A 23263-nucleotide genomic window follows, 5' to 3' on the forward strand; every position below is an offset into this window, starting at 1 on the left:
TTGATAAAGCAAGGTTCCCTGAGCTCTCTCAACTTGACATAAAGGATTTTATGGTACTGTTTGAAGAATGTTCCTAGCCAACATTCATCCACTTATCAAAAACAGACCACTTAATCATTTAGTTAAATGCTGCTGTAATATATTGATGTGTGCAACTGAGCTTCCATGTTTTCCTGCATTGCAACAGTGACTACTCTTCAAAAATATTGCATTGACTATAAAGTGGCTGGAGATGTCCTCAGGTAGTGAACAATGCTTAAACAAATTACTATTACTAAAAGAATTATTAAAATAGATAGACAAATGTTAATCTGCATTATAAAAATCTAACCATTGTCCTCTAAAAGTACAATTTCTGAGCTTTTGTTTTATTTTTTAATGGCATGTAAGCATCACTGACAAGGCCAGAATTGCTCTGGAGAGCAGTAAAGAGTCAAGCACTAGGGCTCTTGGGACACATGCAGGCAGGTTTCCTTTCTAATGGATATTAGCAAATCAGATATGTGTTAGTTCCATGGTCCCCATAACTATGAATACTTTTCAATTTCAGACATATTACTGAATTTAAATTCCACTATCTGTTGTGGTGGAATTTGAACTTTTGTCCCCAGAACATTATCCTAGGCCTCTGGTTTAGTAATCTAGTAGCATTCTCATTACATTATTGTCCCCACTTGTCTTCTCAGAAATCCAATGCTCTTAATACAATTATGTAAGAAAGGACTAGAACATTTATCATTCTGCTCAAAACAATGTAAAGTTTTCAGAATGACGACCCTTTCTTGCAAGGTTGTTTACATAATGCAGCAAGTTTAAAAAGTACTGATACTTAAACTGCACAGTTGGCTTGAGACTTTTGCAAAAACTGGGTGTAATATATCTGAAATGACTCCTTATTTTGAAGGGTAGAAGACAAAATGAAGAAGAAATTATTGCATTTTCAAAAGGAAAAAGTTAGGCTAGTGCATCTTTAGCCAAATGTAAAGCACATGAAATTATCATCTTTGGGAAGAAAAGTGGAAAAGCAAAATATTTTTAAGCATTTGGAATTCTCTTATCCCAAAAGCTGTTGATAGTCAGTCAATGTGGATTTTCAACAGTGAGTTTGACAGATTTTTGTACACTAAGGGAATTAAGACCATAAGATGCAAAAGCAGAAGTAGGTCATTCAGCCCATTGAGTCTACTCCATCGTTCAATGAGATCATGGCTGATCTAATAACTCTTAACTTTACTTTTCTGCCTTTTCTCTATAACTCTTCATTCCATAGAAACATACGAAATGGGAGCAGGAGTAGGGCCAATCAGCTCTTTCTGCCTGCTCCACCTTTTAATACGATCATGGCTGATCATTCAATCAAGTACCCTGTTCCCAATTTCTTCCCATACCATTTGATCCCTTTAGCCCAAGAACTATGTCTAACTCCTCCTTGAAAATATTCAATGTTTTTAGCCTCAACTGCTTTCTGTGGCAGATAATTCCATAGGCTCTCTGGATGAAGAAATATCTCACCTTAATCCTGAAGGGTTTATCCCATATCCTTAAACAGTGACCCTTGGAGCTGGCTTCCCAGTCATCAGGAACACTTATGCTGCATTAGTCCTGTTAGAATTTTATAGTTTTCTGAAAAATTGTCTCTCATTTTTCTAAACTCCAATTAGAAATTGTCTGTCTCAGCCTTAAGTATACTTAACAAACCATTAATAATAAAGAATTCCACAGGTTCACAACCCTCAGAGAAGAAACTCCTCCTCATTTCTGTCCTAAATGCATGGCCCCTTATCCTGAGGTATGCCCTCTGGCCACCATCCTCCCACAAGGAGGAACAATCTTTCCATGTTTACCCGGTCAAGTCCTCTAAGAAACTTGCATGTTTTAATAAGCGCACCTCTCATTCTTCTAAACTCCAATGAGTACAGGCCCAATCTACCCAACCTCTCTTTGCAGAACAATCCCTCCACATCCAGTATAAGTAGAGTAAACCTTCTCCAGGAAGCTTAATACTAGAATTTTTTTTCTTAGATAACAGGACCAAAACTGCTCACAGTATTCCAGCTATAGCCAGATTGGTGCCTCATATATAGTTTTAGCAAAACTTCCTTACTTTTATATTCCAGTCTCCTCAAAACAAAGGCCATTGATCCATTGACCTTCCCTTTTACTCACTGAACTTGAATGCTAACCTCTAGTGATTCATGCACAAATCCCTCTGTTCTGTAGCTTTCTGCAGTCTTCTTCATTTAAGTAATATTCAGCTCAATTATTGGTTGAGTCAAATCAAACAAGATACATTAAGCCATAAAATTTAGAATTAATTATTTAACACAAGCTTAACTTCAATCATACACTAACAGTTTATCAGCATCACTACAGAAACGGCTCATTTCTGCTGAGAGATCTTACAATTAAAGTGTTTAAGGACTCTAGAATAGGATTCCTAAAAAGCAAATTAAAAATAATGCTATTTTCTAATTAAATTAACAGGAAGTTACAATGTACACATAAATTCTAAAAGTGCTGAAGCTGTGAAGCAATCTCTTATTTTACTACTTTGACAAAACATATTTGAAAGATTTCCTTTTCAGATTAACAATACATATAAGCGAACATATGTAGGCGGAAGAATTCCTGGCAATGGCACTCAAATAATTTTCAACATAAAAACCGTATAGAGTAGATTACTTAGTGTGGAAACAGTCCCTTTGGCCCAACAAGTCCACACCGACCCGCCGAATCACAACCCACCCAGACCCCTACACCGAACACTATGGGCAATTTAGTATTGCCAATACATCTGAACTGCACATTTTTGGACTGTGGGAGGAAACCGGAGCACCCAGAGGAAACCCACGCAGACACGGGGAGAATGTGCAAACTTCACACAGTCGCTTGAGGCGGGAATTGAACCCGGGTCTCTGGCACTGTGAGGCAGCAGTGCTAACCACTGTGCCATCGTATACTAAGCTAAAAAGAAGGCACACCACATTATTTACCTGCACCGTACGGCTTGCATTAATGTGCTCCTGGTGCAGCTTGTCCCATTGACTCCATCGCCGATACTGTAAAAAGAAAGTATCAGAATAATAAAAATAATGTAAGTACTCTTGGACAAGTGTGATCCAAGTGGTATTAAGAATTGTGATCTTTAATTTTAAATACCATTCTATTTTTCTGATTTACTTTTAGTACATATACTTTAAAAATATTCAATGTAATGAGTAGTGCAGACTGAGAATTACAGAAAGGAGTTGTCCGAGTAAGGGGAGGTGCAAAAAGGTGAGGCAAATGCAAACGGGACAACATTCAGCAGCCTTGACCCCTCCCTGATACTGGGTCCCTTAACTAGATATGGTGTCTGTTAATGAGGGGTCCACTCCACCTCCACTAGCAAACCTAGCCTTGTTGGCTGACCAGCCTTCAGAAGATACCAGAGGTGTTGCAAGTTCCACTAAATCCACTGATTTCATGCGGGCTCAGGGATAACTGGAGGCTCATTAAGAAGCCCAATTGGTATCAATCACTCAGATTCGTGCATTGGGCTGATCCCACTCCCAGTTTAATTTGGGAAAGTTTTACCGAAATCAGGAATCTAACTCTGGAAATTCTCTCAATCCCCTCACCATCACGCCTGCTCGAGTTGTCTGTATTACATTACTTAGTTTCACTACCTGAAACTTTCATCTGAAAGGGATATGATTTGGAGAAGTAATTACTTTGAGGTAATTTAGCACTGAACTGGTCCTGGATTTAAAATCTATATTTATTGTGTTATTGCTTCTGCACACTGCAACTATTAAAAAGTATATTATACAAAATCATGGTATGCAGGAATGAGGATTGAAAATGCTTTGCTTTCTGGTGCAATTAACTGAATGGGACCAGTTTAGTTAGCAAATTATTTCACCCAAATTGGCTGTTCACTTCTCATACTTCCCCAGAGGGTTCTCTCTCTGATTACTGCATGATAGCAAAAAGATTACCACAGTAAAGAAACTGAAATATGTTTACAAAATTACAGACTCACAAGCACACCAATGTTCTAAAATCATACATGCAGTAAAATCTTGCAAATGAGAACACTATGTTTTCTTTAAAAAAAAAGCTCTCCAAACCCATACTAGTTTAGATGTAGATTCTAACAATTTTCCAAATGCTGCGACTGCAATGTTAAAATAATGACATGAAATGCATTCACAATGTCTACCAATTAGTTTTGCTTGTGCGCACCCTATGTAGTTAAGTACACGGCACTTTTACTTTTCTCTGTGCAGCGGCACATTGCAATAATTTGATTTTAATTTTATTGTCACGCGTATTTTACATTAGAAATAACTAAAATAGTGAAAAGCTTCCATTTTTTGCCACAAAATGCTGTTTTGAATAATTAAAGATATGAAAAAAAGATAGACTCCCTTCATGTTATATCAGTCCTGAGCCAGCTCATCGCCAATAACACTTGCACTGTCTACCCTCCACCACTGTTTTGCTGCCATCTACACCTGACACAACAAATATCAAAGTCGCCGATCCTCAGGCTGCACCTTTGTCGCTGCTCCAATACTCCCCCACCACCTCCTGCACCAGACCAACCAACATTAGAGTCACCTCTCTTGCCACTGGGCCAACCTCATCCATGTTACCATGATGCTTTCTGGTGCCACTTAAAGATAAACTCATGACTGGCACAGATAAGAATTTCTGGGCTGCCACTAGGAATGCCACTTAAATTGATTTTTTTTCACATCTCTAAAAATGTTTATGTACATTCACCAGAAAGGAAGTGAAGGACATTTTTTTAAAGATTTGCAATTCTAGACTAGCAAAGGTTAACAGGTGAGTGCAAAAGACAGAGCTTTCCAAAATGAGGTTAGGAAACCAAGTGGGGTTATGAGCTATAAATCCTGGGGTCACGAGATCTGAGACAATAATGTCCCCAGTAAAGCTTTGGTCAAGTTAAAGCTATTCTCTCACTCTATGAGATTCTCTCACTCTATGAGGCTCTCTCTCACTCTCTCTCTCACAATTCTCCCAGGAGGGCTCGGAATGATGATAGCTGAAAATGTGTTGCTGGTTAAAGCACAGCAGGTCAGGCAGCATCCAAGGAACAGGAAATTCGACGTTTCGGGCCAGAGCCCTTCATCAGGAATGACAGAAATCCACACTCTCCTCATTTCCCATGATGGAAATTGAACTCATGCCCTCAGAACATTCGCCAGGAATTCTAGATTGCTAGTCCAGTAACATTACCAATAGACCATGGCCTCCAACCACAACCATAGTGTGGTTACCACAACCATCCTTAATATATAAAGGACTGGGCTAACAAACAGAAAACTGAACATTGGGATAATGGAGAACTTTTGTAGGATGCATCTCAGGAATAGGGAATTCGACGTTTCGAGCATAAGCCCTACATCGGCCCATTCCTGATGAAGGGCTTATGCTCGAAACGTCGAATTCCCTATTCCTGAGATGCTGCCTGGCCTGCTGTGCTTTGACCAGCAACACATTTTCAGCTGCGATCTCCAGCATCTGCAGACCTCATTTTTTACACTAACTTTTGTAGGATGGCAATGTGTAACTAACAGAGTGCCACAGATACCAGTGGTGGGGCCACTTGACTTGAATAATAAAAATGAATGTACTAACACCAAGTTTGCAGATTACACAAACGTAGGTGTGAGGGCAAGTGGTAAGGATGACACAAAGAGTCTGCAAAGATTAAGCGAGTGGGAAAAGACTTGGCAAATGGATTATAATATAGAAAAATGGAAAATTATGTACTTTGGCAGAAAGAATAGAGGAGATGAACTTTATTTAAATGAAGAAAGACCACAGAAAACTGCAGAGTTATAACAACATAACATACGAACGAGGAGGAGGAATAGGCAATTCAGCCTCTTGAGCCTACTGTCAAGTTAATGTGATCATGGCTAATCTCATCTTGAGCTCAACTCCACTTTACTGGCTACTTCTTAGAACCCTTCAAATGGGTACTGATTAAAAATCTGTCTCTGGGGATCTAAAATGGCAGCGAACTGAGAAGATCACACTGCAGAGCTTCGCATCGCAGCAGGAGCAGGACGGTCCTTTAACCCACCCAACCAAGGTCATCAGGATTTCTTGGGACATTGGAAAAAGTGTGGAGCCCCAAGAAACATTTAAAAATTGACTTACCTGTAATTTTAGTCATCCAGAAATGCCTAAAAAGGGAGGAGGAGAATCTGAGGCCAGGCCTGCAGCTCAGCGTGCAGCAGTCTCAGAGCCGATTACTCTCCAGGACCTGGTGAACCAGCTCTCGAAATCTCACGAGATGTTGGGGAAACAGATTGAAGAGAAGCTGTCTCCAGTCTCTCTCATGCTGCAGAAGCATGAGCAGCAGCTGGGAGACCTGGAAAAGAGGACAGATGAGGTGGAGCACAGGGTCACACTGGTGGAAGCTGATGCCAGTTCATTCGAGGAAGAGATCCAAGCCCTGAAAACGCAGGTTCGTAATTTGCATGACCAAGTGAATGATCTTGAAAACATGGGCAGGAGAAAAAACATTCAGATCATCGGTCTGCCTGAGGGTAAGGAAGGTGAGCGGCCTGTGAAATTTGTTGAAGATTGGCTTCCGAAATTCCTCGACTTGGAAACTGGAATGAGAGAATTGAAGATAGAGAGGGCTCACCGGGTCGCAGCACAGAGGTCGGGTCTTGGTCATCGCCCTCGTCCGTTCCTGGTGCAGTTCCATCATTACCGGGATAAGGAGAGTGTCGTGGAGGCTTTCAGACTCCAGGGGAAGGATCCAAAGGCCCTAATTTACGAGGGGTCTAAGATCATGTTTTTTCAGGACTTTTCAGCAGCAGTGATCCAGAAACGAAAATCATATGATGGTGTCAAGAGAAGACTGAGGGAGCTTGGGATTCAGTACTCCCTGAAATATCCAGCAGTGCTTCGGATCACTTTAGATGGATCTATGCATTTCTTTGACACATCGGAGAAGGCAAGAGACTTTGTGGACAAACTAACCCAAGTTAAACAATTGTAGTATGTATAAATATTGTTGCTCGGGTATGCGTTTATCATTCTGTAAAAGAAATGCAGGAAGTCTGGTTGGAGCTTTGTTTTTTCCCCTTTTTTTTTCCCTCTATTGATAATAATTTGGTTCAAACTATGTCTGGCGGTGGTTAAGATGTACATTTTAAATTTCTAAGTTAGGACATACCAAAGGATGGGTGGGGTATTTATTCCCCCCCCCTTTGTTTTTTTTATAAAATAATTTTTTAAATTCATATTGATATTCTATGGGGTGTTTATTCTTTTTAACTTGTGCTTGTGATGCGGCTCTAGCTGGGAGAAGTAAAGGTGGTTGAGATGGTTAGATGCCTATTTATGGGCGGGGGGGGAGTTCCCCTACTCAGCGCTATTGGCACTTTTTATGTTGGTTTGTTTTCTAATTTTTGTTGTTTTTTATTTTTCATAATTTTGTATGTTTGTTAAATGTAGAGGTTTTAGTTTATGTAGTTTTTATATTTGGTGGACCATGCGACACTAAGGCTCAGCAATTTGTGGTTCGAGTTCCTCCTCCCTGGAATTTAAATGTAATTGCAGAAAATTATGGCTAATGATTTGATTAAATGGTGTACCATAATATCAAGGGAAGTCACTCACCAATTAAGAGGAAGAAGGTACTCTTGAGGCTTAGAAAGGAGAAGGTGGATATTGCTTTGTTACAAGAGACACATTTGGATGACAAGGAACATCTGAAGTTGCAGCAGAATGGCTTTGACTGAGTTTATTTTTCATCATTTAATACCAGAAGTAGGTGAGTGGCTATATTGGTAAGGAAAAATCTCTCATTTAAATTGTTCAAATGTGTTAAAGACACATGTGGGAGGTGTGTAATTCTTAAAGCCTTGATAAATGGGGAAGAATATTGTGGTTTAAATGTTTATTGTCCACCAGCTCAGCCTCTTAAATTCTTGGTAGATGCTTTTTCTAAACTGATAAGTCTCAAGTCTTGGCACAACATTATAGGGGGAGATTTTAACTGCCTCATGGACCCCACAGGAGACAGGCTGCCTAAAGGTCCCTCGATACCCTCTGCACAAACTAAACAGCTATTGGGTCTGTGTGGGGAATTAGGGTTGGTAGACATCTGGAGGTGTCTCCACCCTACAGGTAGGGATTTCATATTTTTCTCCAATCTGCATAGATGTCACACGAGGATTGATTTTATTCTGACCCCTGCGGTAGCCCTGGATCTGGTGGCATCCTGTATGATTGGTAATATTGCCATCTTTGATCATGCTCCAGTGTACCTCATGGTTAAAATTAAGGATGTTACAGTGGATTCAATGTACTGGCGAATGGACCCCTTTATTCTCATGGACAGCAAGTTTGTGGAGTATTTCTCTAGGGAATTTCAGGCATTCCTAGACATCAACATAGGCTCGGTTGATAGCTCATCTGTTCTCTGGGAAACTGCCAAAGCTTATGCCAGGAGGTTAGTTATTTCATATTCCATAAGTAGGAAGCGGCAGAAGGGTGAGCACAACGTCTCCTTGAAGCACGGTTGAAGGCAGCCGAGAAGTCCTATTTGACCCTTGTTGGTCAAACTACAGAGGATTACAGCACTGCGGTCTGCACTAAATTCAGTGCTCACACAGGCGGCAAAGAAGGAGCTGCCTTTTGCAAAGCAAAGGTTATACGAGCATGGTGACAAGCCAGGCAAATACTTAGCATACCTTGCCAGAAAGAGAAGTGCCCCACAAACCATTACAGCAATTAGAGAAGGGTCTGGGAACCTAACATATGATTCTAAAAAGATTAATGTGGCGTCCCAGAGATTCTACTCTAAGTTATATCAGTCTGAGAATTGTGAGGAGGGGCAGGCCAAAATGGAATCCTTTTTTAGAACTCTGAAGCTCCCGGGTGTGACTCCCAAACAACAGTCCTTTCTCAATGTCCCATTATCAGAGCAAGAAGTGCAGGAAGCTGTGAGGCAGCTTCAGAGTGGAAAGGCCGCCCAGTCCTGACGGACATCCCAGTGAATTCTAGAAGGAATTTATAAGCATACTGTCAGGCCCAATGCTGAATATGTTTAATGATTCATACAGTCATGTTTGTCTCCCACCATCTCAGAGAGGCCAATATTTCACTTATCCTTAAAAAAGGGAAGGATCCGGAAGACTGTGCTTCATACAGACCCATCTCGGTCTTAAATGTGGACTTTAAGATCCTCTCTAAGGCTCTTGCGTTAAGGCTGGAGACTGTGTTACCCTCTATTATTAAAGAGGATCAGATGGGCTTCATAAAGAGTCACAGATCCTCCAATAAAGTTAGAGGCTGCTTAATGTAATTCAAGCATGCCAACAGCAGTCAATACAGGGATTGGTGATTTCTTTAGATGCAGAGAGGGCATTTGACCGAGTTGAGTGGCCGTACCTTTTCTATACTCTAGACCGGTTTGGTCTGGGCAAAGTTTTCATAACATGGGTAAAGGTTCTCTACAGTGTACCTCTCACTGCAGTCATTACCAATGGGGTATTATCAAGCAATTTTAATATTTCTAGGGGCAGCTGGCAGGGCTGTCCCCTTTCACCATTATTTTTTACGTTAGTGATAGAACCGTTGGCAGAGGCCATTTGTGGGGATCTCATATCAGCTCCAGAAGTGGGGTCAAAATTATATAGGATCTCGCTGTATGCAGATGATGTTCTAATTTTCTTGACAAATCCAGCAGTCTCAGTGCCTTGCCCATTACAATGCATTCACGCGTTTGGCGCTTTTTCAGGGTATAAGATTAATTTTGTTAAATCAGAGGCTATGACTATGGGTGGTCTTACAATGGAGTTGGCTCTTGAGAGTGACTATAGATTCCCATTTAGGTGGTCACAGGGGGGTTTTGTGTATTTGGGCTTATTCATTACTCCAGTTCTGGATTGGCTGTTCAAAGCCAATTTTACTCAATTATTTAAAATATTAAACAAGATCTCCAAAGATGGGAGGCACTTCCAGTCTCATGGTTGGGTCGAATAGCACTTATTAAGATGAATATTCTCTGTCGTTTGCTGTACCCTATATGGATGCTCCCCTTGATTTTCAATAAACAAACACTCAGGAGACTGAACGGTTGGTTCAGCTCCTTCATCTGGCACCATAAACAGACCCTCATTAAATTAGCCAAACTGCAGTTGCCTCACATATTGGGGGGAGTATACCTTCCGGACATTAAAAATTACCAATTAAGCTCGCTTTTGACCTACATAAGTGATTGGGTTTGTGGGGACCCTCTTTCAATATGGCTAGATATCGAAGCCTCCCAGGCAAGATGCCCCCTTACCGGTTTGCTGTTTTTGGACAAGGTAAGGACAGTTAGGGAATATTGCCATAACCCAATAGTCATCAATACTGTTAAAGCATGGAGGGCAATTCGGCAGAGGGAAGGTAATATTGGCAAAACATCTTTGTTTACACCTTTAGTGGGTATGCCGAGTTTCAACCAGGTATAATAGGTTCAGGATTTAAATGTTGGGCAGCTGGGGTGTATCTTGTATGGGTGATTTATTTGAGGGAGATGTAATGATGTCCTTCAAATCAGTTAGTACGGAAGTACGAGTTACCTAATAGAGATCTCTTTCGTTTTTTTCAAGTTAGGGATTTTATTCAAAAAAAGACCACCCTACAAATCTGACATAGAAAGAGGGGTACTAAGGGCTAAGAGGACACTCTCTGTCACCAATTGGGGGGTGCCACCTCAGGTGAGTCTGATCGACTCTGCAAGATGTGGGAAAGACAGCTGGGTGTTGAAGTTTCTTCAGAGGCATGGGAGGATATTTGCGAAAATGCAAGGAAGATATCAATTTGCAATAGGACCCGTGCTTTACAACTGAAGATTCTCCACAGGGTCCACTTAGCCCCAGACCGTTTGTCAAAATTTAAACTAGGGGTATCTTCAACATGTCCCAAGTGCAAGATCTGTACGGGTACTCTTACCCATTGTCTTTGGTCGTGCGACAGGCTTCAAACAGATTGGAGCGCTGTGGTGGGTGCAATGGAGAGGATTTTGGGTGTGGGGTGGAGAAGGACCCTATTTCGCTCCTTTTGGGCCTACCCATTGTATTTCCTGCAGACTCGCATAAGGAAAAACTATTCTTACATTCTGTGCAAGGAAGAATATCTTGCTAGGTTGGATATCAGAAAACCCCCCCGACCTGTCAGGTTGGTGGAAGATTGTTATGGAGCATATTCCCCTGGATTTTCTCACAAATATGGTACACCACAAAACTGAGAATTTTTAAAAGGCATGGCAACCCTTTTTGAAATACCTGGACACAAATTTATCTGCCACACTAACAAGGGCTTTTATATAGCTGTAACGATTGTGTTTCATGAATCCAATATCCAGGGAGGAGGAACTGTGAATGTATGAGTGTTTTGTTTGGCTGGGCTGAGTTATTACTATTTATTTGTTTGTTGTTAGGTATTTATTTAGTTACTTAAATAGCTAGTTTAGGTTTTTTTTAATTTTATACTTCTCTATATATGTTTATACATTCGTATAGGAGGGTGGGTTGGGGATTTTTTTTATTTGGGTTTAGTTTTGTACTATTTTTGTACTGTTTTGAATTGCATTGTTTTGTATTTGTTGTAATATTTAAAAATCTATTTTTCTTAATAAAAATATATTATAATAATTTTAAAAAACTGTTTTTCGCCTCCATTCAGTGTCATTGTGTTCACCACACTCTGGGATAGTAAATTCCACAGATTCACAAGCCTTTGAGAAGTAATTCTTCCTCATCGTTGTTCTAAATCTGCCACCCATTAGCCTAAAACTATGGCCTCTTGTTCTAGATTGCCTCACAAGGTGAAACATCTGCTTTACATCCTTTCATTCTTCTAAACTGTAACGGGTATAGGCTTGAATCCTCCCCATAAGACAAACTTTCCACCTCTGGAATTCATCTCATCAACTTTCTTTGAACCGACTCCAATGAAAATACATCTCTCCTCAATGAAGAGGACGAAAATGTGAAGTACTCCAGACACACAGTCTTACCAATGCCTTATACAGTTGCAGCAGCATTTTCCTACTTTCATACTCTATTCTTTTAACAATAAATCTCAAAATTCCATTTACTTTCCTTCCTACCTGCTGTACCTGTACACTACTTACTGCAATTCAAACATGAGGATATCCTCTGCACTGAAGTATTTTGAAGTTTATCTCTATTTTAAAAATACAATAATAATAATGAGGACAAGTTTAATGATAGCCTTTATTAGATTAGATTACTTACAGTGTGGAAACAGGCCCTTCGGCCCAACAAGTCCACACCGACCCGCCGAAGCGCAACCCACCCATACCCCTACATTTACCCCTTACCTAACACTACGGGCAATTTAGCATGGCCAATTCACCTGACCCGCACATTTTTGGACCGTGGGAGGAAACCGGAGCACCCGGAGGAAACCCACGCAGACATGGGGAGAACGTGTAAACTCCACACAGTCAGTCACCTGAGGCAGGAATTGAACCCGGGTCTCTGGCGCTGTGAGGCAGCAGTGCTAACCACTGTGCCACCGTGCCGTCCTCCCTTTATTGCAAAGGGAGTGAAATATAAAAATAGGGAAGTCTGGTTAAAACTATATAAGGCACTAGTTTTGGTCCCCTTATTTAGGGGATATATTGGCCTTGGAGGCAGTCCAGAGAAGGCTCACTAGGTGGACCCTGATTTTTCTGATGTGTAGAGATAGAGTGAGTTGGGCTTTAACACGTTGGAGTTTATAAGAATGAGAGACAACCTCAGTGAAATATTTAAGATTCTTAGAGGCTGGATAGGGTAGATTGTGTAAAAAATTGTGTGTAAGAGTCAAAGACCAGAAGGTATATTTTCAGAGTCAAAGGTTGCTAATTTAAAATAGAGATAAGGATGAATTTCTTTTCTTGGAAGGCAACAAACCTGTGGGATTGTTTACCACAGAAGGCTGTCAAGGCTGGATCAATAAGTATACTCAGAGCTGAGGTATGGAAATTTTTAATTAGTAAGGGAATAAAGTATTCTGAGGAAAAGCAAGAAAATGGAGTTCAGGATTATCAGATCAGCATCTCAATGAGTAGTGGAGCAGACATGATGGAGTGAATGACCTATTTCTGTTCCTACATCTTATGATCAACCTGCTCATTGTTTGGTTTAGAGTCAGAGAAACAGACCCTGTGGTCCAACTCGTCCAGGCCAACCAGATATCCCAACCTAATCTGGTCCCACTTGCCAGCACCCAGCCCATCTCCCTCCAAACCCTTCCTAGTTTCTGCCAGGACTCTTGACTTCAGGCTTCATTGCAAGCTTAATGCAACATGGTCAAAAACAAATCTACATTTTAGAAGTGAGTTACTACCCTTCACATCAAGAAAACATTTGAGCCTGTGTTATATATCAGAAAAATTGAAGTTAACAGGAACAAAGGAGAGGCTGTCATTATACCTAGCACAAAGATGGTGGTGGTTATTGAAAGTCCATAGTATTTACGCAAAACATCACTGCAGGCGAACTTCCAGATTCAACATACCTCAGTTCTTTATCAATAACTGTTCCACCATTACTAATGATTGCAGTGTTCAATTCAATTCACAATTTCTCAGATAATTCAGAAGTCTATGACTGAATGTAACAACATTCAAGTTTAGGTTGAAAACTGTCAAGCTATATGCTTTAAAAAAATTTATTTACAGGATGCGGGCATCACCAGGCGTGCCAACATCTACTGCCTACCCTTCGTTAACCCTGAGAAGGTGATGGTGAACCGCCTTTTTAAAACATTGCACCCATGTGATTAGATACATCCACGGTGTTGTTAGGGAGTTCTAAGATTTTGGCCCAATAGCACAGTTCAGTTTTTGGTCAACAATTATATTCAGGATATAGGTTTGCACACAGAGCTGGAAGGTTCATTTCCAGACATTTCATCACCCTACACCGTTTCCTGTGATGTTATTTCCGGTTCTTTTTCTCAGGGGGTGGTAGATGGGGTCTAACTTGGTGTGTTTGTTGATAGAGTTCCAGTTGGAATGCCATGCTTCTAGGAATCCGTGTACGTGTCTCTCTTTGGCTCATCCTAAGATGGATGTGTTGTCCCAGTCGAAGTGGTGTCCTTCCTCTATCTATATGTAAGGATACTAGCGAGAGTGGGTCATGTTGTTTTGTGGCTAGTTGGTTTCATGTATCCTGGTGGCTAGTTTTCTGCCTGTTTGTCCAATGTAGTGTTTGTCACAGTCCTTGCACAATATTTTGTAAATGACATCAGTTTTACTTGTTGTCTGTATCAGGTCTTTCAAGTTTATTAGATGCTGTTTTAGTGTGTTGGTGGGTTTGTGGGCTACCATGATGCCAAGGGGTCTGAGTAGTCTGGCAATCATTTCCAAGATGTCTTTGATGTAGGGGAGAATGGCTAGCGTTTCTGGATGCATTTTGTCTGCTTGTTTGGGTTTGTTGCTGAGAAATTGGAGGACTGTGTTCATTGGGTACCCACTCTTTTTGAATACATGGTATAGATGATTTTCATCTGCTCTGCGTAGTTCCTCTGTGCTGCAGTGCGGGTTGGCTCATTCAAATAATGTTCTGATGCAGCTTCATTTGTGGGTGTTGGAATGATTGCTTCTGTAGTTCAATATTTGGTCCATATGTGTTGTTTTCCTGTAGGCGCTAGTTTGAAGTTGCCCATTGGCTATTCGCTCTACTGTGACATCTAGGAATGGCAATTTGTTGTTGTTTTCCTTTTCTTTAGTGAATTTTATGCCAGTAAGGGTATTATTATTGGTCTTGAAGGTTTCCTCTAATTTGTTTTGAACAGGAAATGACATCACCAACACAAAAGAAACCCAAACATACAAATAGAAAGCAGGAATCATGTACAGTGCCCACTGAAGATGTTACCTAGTAGGGTGAGGAAATGTCTGGAAATGAACCTTCCAGCTCAGCAAGCAAACTTACATGCAGATCCTCAACCTGAGCTACAAATCTTCTTAAAACTAGCCAAGTTACATTCAGGTTGGTGGTATTGGAGGAATTCAATGATGAGACATGTTAGACAGGTGGCATGATTGAGATACGTGAATTATTTAGTCTTGAATGTAGGAGAGTTTAAAAGTAGGTTTGCAGATGATACAAAAATTGATGAGGTGGTATTTAGTGGGGATGATTGCCTTAAAGGAGGATATAAAAAAGGGGCTGGTCAGGTGGGCTGATCAGTGGCAAATGGAATTCAATCTGAGTGAGAGATGATATACTTGAGAAAGATAAACAAGGCAACAGAATACAGGATGAACAGTAGGGGTCTGGAAAGCATGGAGGAACAGAGGGACACTGGAGAGCATATATCTATTGGTCCATAAAAGGTAGTGGGACAGGTAGATGCAGTGGTCAAGAAGGCATATGAGACATTTATTAGCCGGAGAGGGAAGGCAAGAGACAAAAAAAAACTGCAGAGGTTGGAATCCAAAGCAGACAGGAGGCTGGAAGAACACAGCATTCCAGGCAGCAACAGGAGGTAACCCTACTTCAGGACTCGAGGCAATGCTAGAACTATACAAAAATGTGGTTAGGTCATAGCAAGAGCTTTGTGTGCAGTTCTGGAATCCACATTATAGAAGGCACGTGACTGCACTGGAGAGGGGGCAGAGAAGACTTACCAGGATGTTGCCTGTATTAGAGAGCTTTAGTTATACTGGGGTTGTTTTCCTTGAAGCAGAAGAGACTGAGGTGGTGGGAAGGATCGCGACTGAGGTATATGAAATAATGAGGGACATGGATAGGGTAGACAAGAAGCAACATTTTCCCTTGGTGGAGGGCTCAATGACCAGGAGGCATAGATTGAAGGTAAGAGACAGGAGGTTTAAACAGGATCAGATGAAAAATTTGTGTTTTTTTTAAGTTAGGGGTGTCAGGAATCTTGAGCTCACTGCCTGAAAGGTATACATAGAAACCCTGATAACATTTAGATATTTAGATGTGCACTTGTGAAGTCAAGGCATAGAAGTCTATAGGACAACTGCCAGAAAGTAGAATCAGAATAGTTAGGTGCTTGCTTTTGACAAGTACAGATTTAAAAGGGTCAAAGAACCCTTTTTGCACTGTTGACCTCTATGATTAAGTGTCAGACATGACCAACTCAAACAAGAAAAACAATCTCTGCTTGAGACTCAACACCACTGTTACACCACTAAGACTAGCTTAACTGTTTAAATCTAACCTGCACAAAAGTGGCTGGAACAGATGCAGTAAGTGATTCTGACCTGGAAATGCCAAAATTAAGGCTTTCAATCATTTGATGGAGGAAGTAAAAGGTGAAGGTTAAAGCAGGGTTAAGATTCTATCCCTCATCTCTGCCAAACGAACACAGTGGCTCAATGGTTAGCACTGCAGCCTCACAGCGCCATGGACCCAGGTTCAATTCCAGCCTCGGGCGACTGTGTGGAGTTTGCATGTTCTCCCCATGTCTACATAGGTTTCCTCTGGGTTCACCGGTCTCCTCACATAATCCAAAGATGTGCAGGTTAGGTGAATTGGCCATGCTAAATTGCCCATAGTGTTCAAGGATGCGTAGGTTAGATGCATTAGTCAGGGGTAAATAAAGAATAATAGGGGAGGGGAATGGGTCTGGGTGGGTTACTCTTCTGAGGTCAGTGTGGATTTGTTGGGCCAAAAGGACCTGTTTCCACACTGTAGGGATTCTATGAAATACACACAATGACTGTGGAAACTGATAGTTATTGAGGTTAATGCCAGCAGTCCAACAGCAAGATTCTGAATGCAGTGCTATAATAGGTTAAATGATCTTACGCAAGTGGGTGAGGTTAATGACTGCACCATCAAATGTCATAATCTTTCAATTGGATCACTAATCTCAGATATACCTCATGCACCACACCCTTATTACTCAACTGACAAAAAAAACTCCATCTACATACGTAAGATCTACCCCACCCTCAGATAATTAAAACTACTGCAAACCCCACACCCATGTATTGCATTTGAACAGTGGAGAAACAATAAAATGACAGAAACAAAGAAGATAAACCATCAATTCCTTTCATGCTTATAGATCCTGATACACTGCGTAAAATAGGCAAGAACAGACAGAGTTTCAACAATGAGACACAATAAACGGCCTGCAGCCAGGACAGGGTGCAAGGATAGTACAGATACCACATCACAGGAGGATAAATCTGGCAGGAGTTATACTGCAAAGATGAGAATTTCAATGGTCTAAGTTTTAGGAGGCGGTTGATGGTATACACAACAAAACATTTGGTACATTCAAAAGAAGTATAGAGAAATTTAGCACCTGTGTTATTCATAGAGTTGGAGCACTTCATTTCCCAGGTGAAAATGGTGGCCAACTTCATTAGTGCATTTATAGACTTCAACCATGATGCAAAGTATGATAGCCACTGTCTCAGCTACCACTGCAGCACAAGCAGCTACCACGAGAAATCTTAACGCTGCAGTGGAATCTCAGACTGCTGTCATTTATGATCAGATTGCTCTCATATTAGTTTAGCAAGGATAGTACAGATACCAAATCACAGGAGGACAAATCTGGCAGGAGTTGTACTGCAAGGATGAGAAGTTCAATACCATTGCTCAAAGAGCTTATGGGAGGGGGGGGGAATGGGGGGGCACAACAATCTAGCAAAATGTCCTCCAACAAGTTATTATGATTGCTGAGATTCCACCATCAGGGAGTAGCAGTGATTCCATGAACCCCCTGCTATCTGATCGGAAGATGATATCATTCATATCTGCAGTCTGCTCCAATGAAATTCAGCACACACAAGCACCAAGAGATTCGTAAGGGCAATTCCTCATCTTGCCTGGCGGTCAGGCCTGCCCCTTTATGAGGGTGAGTGTGAAACATGAAGAGAACTCTTGAAAGCTGCTCAGCTCAGTACAGCAAGGAATCTCCAGAAAGGATTCAGACATCTAAATCATTGTTTCAACACTCCAACGGTCTACTCTATTACATTCCCCATGGCAGCAGGTTTCCAGTGTGCACATGCAGTGTTAATGTACATGAGGAACCACAGTCACAATCCATGTCATCAAAAGGCATCACTTTTCACTTAGTAGCTACCCTTTGGTTCACTGGGGTGATTCAAATGCTGCTATTACAAATGACTGTCACAAAATGAAGGCATTCCAACTGCTACCAGGGTAACGTGCATTATCCAGCCTGATAGGCTGCTACAGTTACACATGAGCTGGATGCTGAGAGAGTGAGGTTCCCTTTCAGCTCAAGTATTGACAAAGCTAACTTTTACTGACTGCATGAACATTACTTTGTGGGCAATGATAACTTGTACCATGGAAAACTTGGAATACCAAAGCTCACTATGTTTACTTATCTCTGGCAAGACAGAATGAAATGTAAAATAAATCAGAAAATGTTATTAAGATTCAACAGATCAGGCCAAATCTGTGGAGAGTGTTTCAGGTTGATGCCCTTTCATCAGAGCCGGAAAATATTTCAAATGGTTTTAATAGCAGCTGGGAAATCGCTGAGGGATGGGAGATGGGATTCACTCACAGGAAGGACAAGAGAGAAAGTCTAAAATTCAGCAAAGATTAAATGACAAAAATGTTGAAAGCACAAGGCTAAAGAAGATGATAATAGAACAAGTAAAGAAACAAGACACTAAGGGGCCTCTACACTCTTATTCCCTTTTCCTCCCTCTGACCCCATCCCTTCTTCAAATTTAATTCCTTGCCATACTTTCATTAAATTTTCAAATCTCCCCCACTCAAATGTTTATTCTCAGCAAAATCTTTATCTCCTTTCGCCCACATTTCAGCAAATTTCCAATTTAGAATAAAGCCAATTCTATCGTTCACCTCCTTGTGCACATCTTTGGCTGGGAGTCTTCTCTCTGCAATCTCCAGCGGACCTTTTATTCCATCTTCAAAATTCTCTCCCAAGCTAGACTTTTCCTCTGGCCAGGAGCAAAATGGAACACACTCAACTTGCCTGGATATGGCTCCAAAAACACTGACTAATCCTGGACAAAACAGCCTCCTTGACTGGCACATTTACCACCATGAACATTCATGGGGCATAAGGCACAGTAGCAGAGATGTGCACCATCTATAAGATGAATAGCAGCAAGTAGCCAAGTCTCCTTCAAAAGCACCTTCCAAATCCATAACCTGGAGCATTGGGAAGGACCGGGTACATGGGAACACCATCACTTGCAAATTCATCTCCAAACGACACATCATCATGATTTGGAATTACATCACAGTTCCTTCACTGTTCTAGATCAAAAGCCTGAACTCCCTTCCTAATGGCTCTGAGGGTGTTCCTACAACTCAAACTGCAGCAATTCACCAACACTTCTTGGGATCAATCAAAGATGAGTAATTAATGATGACCTTGTCAATGACACCCACTTTCCAACAGAGAATTATTAAAATTCTGTGGTTTGGCTATTAACTGAAATCCATTGCAAGCCCATTGACTCCCATCACTAGGCAGAGGAAATCAACCAGTAAAAAACAGAAACAAAGTTTCAAGCTCTTCATAATCACTAGGTGTCACAAAATGATTTACAGCCAATGAAGGACTTTTGAAAGGTTGTTACCATTGTAGAAATTGGGCCTTTCATAAACAATATCTTCTAGGAATAAATAGAAAAAAAACGCTTAATAAGTATTGAGAAGACCACCTCAGAAACGAAACCTTTATACCTCTCTTCACAGCAGAAATAGTCCCTGAAAACATCAAAATATCTTAAATTAGGCTTCCATATTGAGAGTCCTAAATTGGTGGGACGATACTTTGCAAATTATTTATTTTTGCAAGTATTTAAAACGGGTCAAGAGATAACCCGCAGTATGACATTAACTAAAGAGCTGATCTCAAAAGGGAGAGAAAGATAACCATCCTGACATCTTGAAGACCTGTTCCATAATCATTAACAAGATAATATAGTGACTACCACACCCTACAATTCAAGCATATTAACTAGTTCTCTTCAGACTACAGGGATAGTTAGGCAGCTGTCCTCCTAAAATGAAAGATGGACCAGGAAAGATGTAGATAATCTCAGGGAAAAGTTTTCTAACATTCAGCTAGAGAGCAAAATGCTGCCATCACAAGTTATTGAGATGAACACATTCTGCCATACAGTATCTATCCTCTAGTAAGAGTGAACTACCCTCAACTGTTATTAGTTCTATACTTTTTCTATCTATTTAGCTCACATAATATCTAAATAAACTGCTAATTTTTTTATACATTATTTTCAAATTACTTGTGGAGAGGTGACTATTTTAGATAACTGTGGCCTCAGAACTTCACAAATATAAGAAACAGCAGCAACCTGTGCACAGCAAACTCCTACAACAACAACACAATCGTGAGAAGATAATTTGTTTTTCTATAATGCTGACTGAAAGATAAATATTGGCCACCAGGGATAACCCCTGCCAATGCACTTTTTCAAAACTGTGCCATGGGTTCTTTTATATGGCATATCATGTCAACAGATCTCCTGGCAGGAGCAGTTGCAAGCAGCAGGAAAATTGCCCAAAGCTGCATGCAGTGCTCTAGATAGCATTTAACCAAACCTCTGGATCATTGGATTCCAATGTTTTTGAGATAATAGCCAATAGTCCATTCACGTGGAATTATCCAGCCTTAAAACTCCTTTAAGCTAATGAATTTCAAGTAATGAGCATTTCAGAGGAAACTTTATTTTAATTCATTCACGTGATGTGGGTGTCACTAGCTAGGCAACACTATTGCCCATCATAATTGCCAGGGGGCAGTTAAGAGTCAACCACACTGCTGTGGGTGTGAAGTCAGGGAAGGAAACTGCTATGCTTCCCTAACAAGACATTACTGCACCAGATGGGCTTTTCTGACAGTCGGCAATGGATGCATGGTCATCATTAGACTCTTAATTCCAGATTTTTATTGAATTCAAATTCCACCATCTCCTGCGATGGGATTTGAATCCGGGTCCCCAGACGTTATCTAGATCTCTGGATTAACAGTCCAGCAGTGATACCACTAAGCCATCGCCTTCCCATAACTTCATAATTATCCAGTGTATTCTGCTTTTGAAACAGACACAGTAGATTTCAAATTTACACCGCTTAAATGAAAGTATTTACAAAAATTCCACAAACCTTCTCAATATTTATTTGGTGCTTTTGGAGCCGTTCCAAATCGGTTGGAATTGCAACTTTAACAAACTTCTGGATAGTTGGTTCCAGTCTTCGAAGGCTCAATTTTGCAGCATCTTTCGCCATGCTGTTTCCAAACAGCAATTAGGGTCTTTCAGGTTAAGTCACATCAGACCTTAAGTCAAGATTAAAAGCAATGTTTCAAAAGGAAAAATACTGATTTTGCAAGGTCTTTCAAAAACTCTTCTTTTCATCACAAAGTTCAATGTCTAATAAATAAACATGTTAAATCATGACTTTTAATAAGATACAAGATATTCAACACTTTTACATTTTTTTCCATTCGTGTTAAACTGCATACTTATTCTAACCCTACTTCCCATCACCTCAGATATAAATTGTAAATAAAAATGTCAAGGACAGTTCGTGTCCACAATCTTATTCTGTGCTCTCAATTCTTCTTCACATCTAATTGACCATTTAAAATATGGATACAATATTATCTATATGTTAGAAAATCCACAAAAAGTGCTTCTGATTAGTAAACACCATGCAAAAATAATCAAAAAATCAGTTGAATTAAGAAATAAATCATGTCAGCCACACCTATGTGATTTTTTTTGTATAAAATTCTCTCTCTGAAAATTAAAAGATGCATACTTATTTTTATCTTATGCCAGTCAAGATCTATCTGGGTTGAAACATCAAAAAACACACTGCACACTGTGAATTATCCATGTGCAATGTTAGCAGTGATCTATCAGTTTTAAATTATTTGCACTAACTAAAAAAAACACAAGTGCAAAGATGTTTCTTTCAATATGGTTTGGGCTAAGCACAAAAAAATTCAAATTTAAATTATTTTCATATCAAAACATTAACTTTGCACTGTAGTTATTTTAACAGAGAACCATTATTGCTTTCATTTCAGTTTTTTCATGATTTTTTAAAAAATCCTTTTTGAGGCTATCTTATACAATTTCACTCAACTAAAGGAAACATGTGATTTGCTCCCATGCCTCTTTCAAAGCCGTGAAATATACTATTGCTAGTAATTGAAGTGACTTTTTACATAATTAACTAACTACAAAGTTGTGGAATTTCCTGAGAGAGTATAACATGGATGACACATCCAAAATTGCATCTACTCATATACCCATTTTGCCAATTTCAATTTACTCTAAAATTTTCTATCAACCTCAACTGCTCAACCTCAATATAAAATCTAGCGCAAATGAGGAAATCATCAAAATTTGAGCCTTTTAAAGTTAAGTGTGAAATTCAAACCAAACATCCTACTTTAAGTGTAAAAATTAAAGTTTTGAATATTTAACAATTAATCCACATTAGACACAACGCGATTAAGAAAAAACTAGGTATGTTTTTTGATGTTTTGTGCTGAAACCATAATAATGCATTCAAAGAAACAAAGACAAAAGTTTTCATTCAAATATCTGCCAAAGCTGAAGAAACACCAGAAAAAATATTTTATTCCCTGCTCAACCTAGAATTCAGAACTTAACTTCTACTGTAAAACTGAAATATCATGCGTGTTCTGGCCAGTTGAGGAGAAAGAATTGGTTCCCCTCTTTTTAAATCTTTCTTAGTCAGTTACAGCAAATATTTTTAATTATTTTAGCACACAGCTATCACAGTTCAATTCAAATGAAGGAACCAATTGTCAAGGTTTTCTTGATTGAAATGATGAGTAATTTTATTACCTGCTCAGCCTGAGAAGAATCCAATAAAAAAGTGACATCAGACACACAAACAAGTTGAGAGAGAGAGAGAGAGAGAGAGAGAAAGAGAGAAAGATCTGGACAGGTAAAACAAGGCTACACAGTTTAAAAGTCCTTAGAGTCTTTGACATGTCACCTTTTAAATCTAGGCCAATGTTGGTTCATTGTTGGCTCATGTCCATGGTAAATAACAGATTCTGTAGATATCTTTAGATTCTCAGTGAATACTAGTTACCAAGGTTGGTTTCTCACTGGGTTCTACATTCCAAGATGAGAGAAGCAGGCAGGGAGAAAGAGCTCCTTGGTGATTGTAACAAAGTCAGCCAGGTGGACATCATAAAATACGAGTTC

General features: G+C 40.1%; 1 protein-coding gene across 3 annotated transcripts in view; it reads right to left on the bottom strand.

Moving 5' to 3' along the window:
• The window catches only part of stx17 (syntaxin 17), a 109570-nt gene that overhangs the window by 56290 nt on the left and 30017 nt on the right, over positions 1 to 23263 (bottom strand). For all 3 annotated transcript variants that reach the window (XM_060824814.1, XM_060824811.1, XM_060824813.1), the window contains 2 exons: positions 21177 to 21348; positions 2994 to 3059 (listed from right to left, as the gene is read on the bottom strand). In XM_060824814.1, coding sequence (XP_060680797.1) covers positions 2994 to 3059; positions 21177 to 21299 — 189 coding nt within the window. In that variant the 5' untranslated portion in view covers positions 21300 to 21348. The remainder of the gene's footprint in view (positions 1 to 2993; positions 3060 to 21176; positions 21349 to 23263) is intronic.

This window comes from Hemiscyllium ocellatum, chromosome 5, assembly GCF_020745735.1.
Source record: "Hemiscyllium ocellatum isolate sHemOce1 chromosome 5, sHemOce1.pat.X.cur, whole genome shotgun sequence".
NCBI lineage: Eukaryota > Metazoa > Chordata > Chondrichthyes > Orectolobiformes > Hemiscylliidae > Hemiscyllium > Hemiscyllium ocellatum.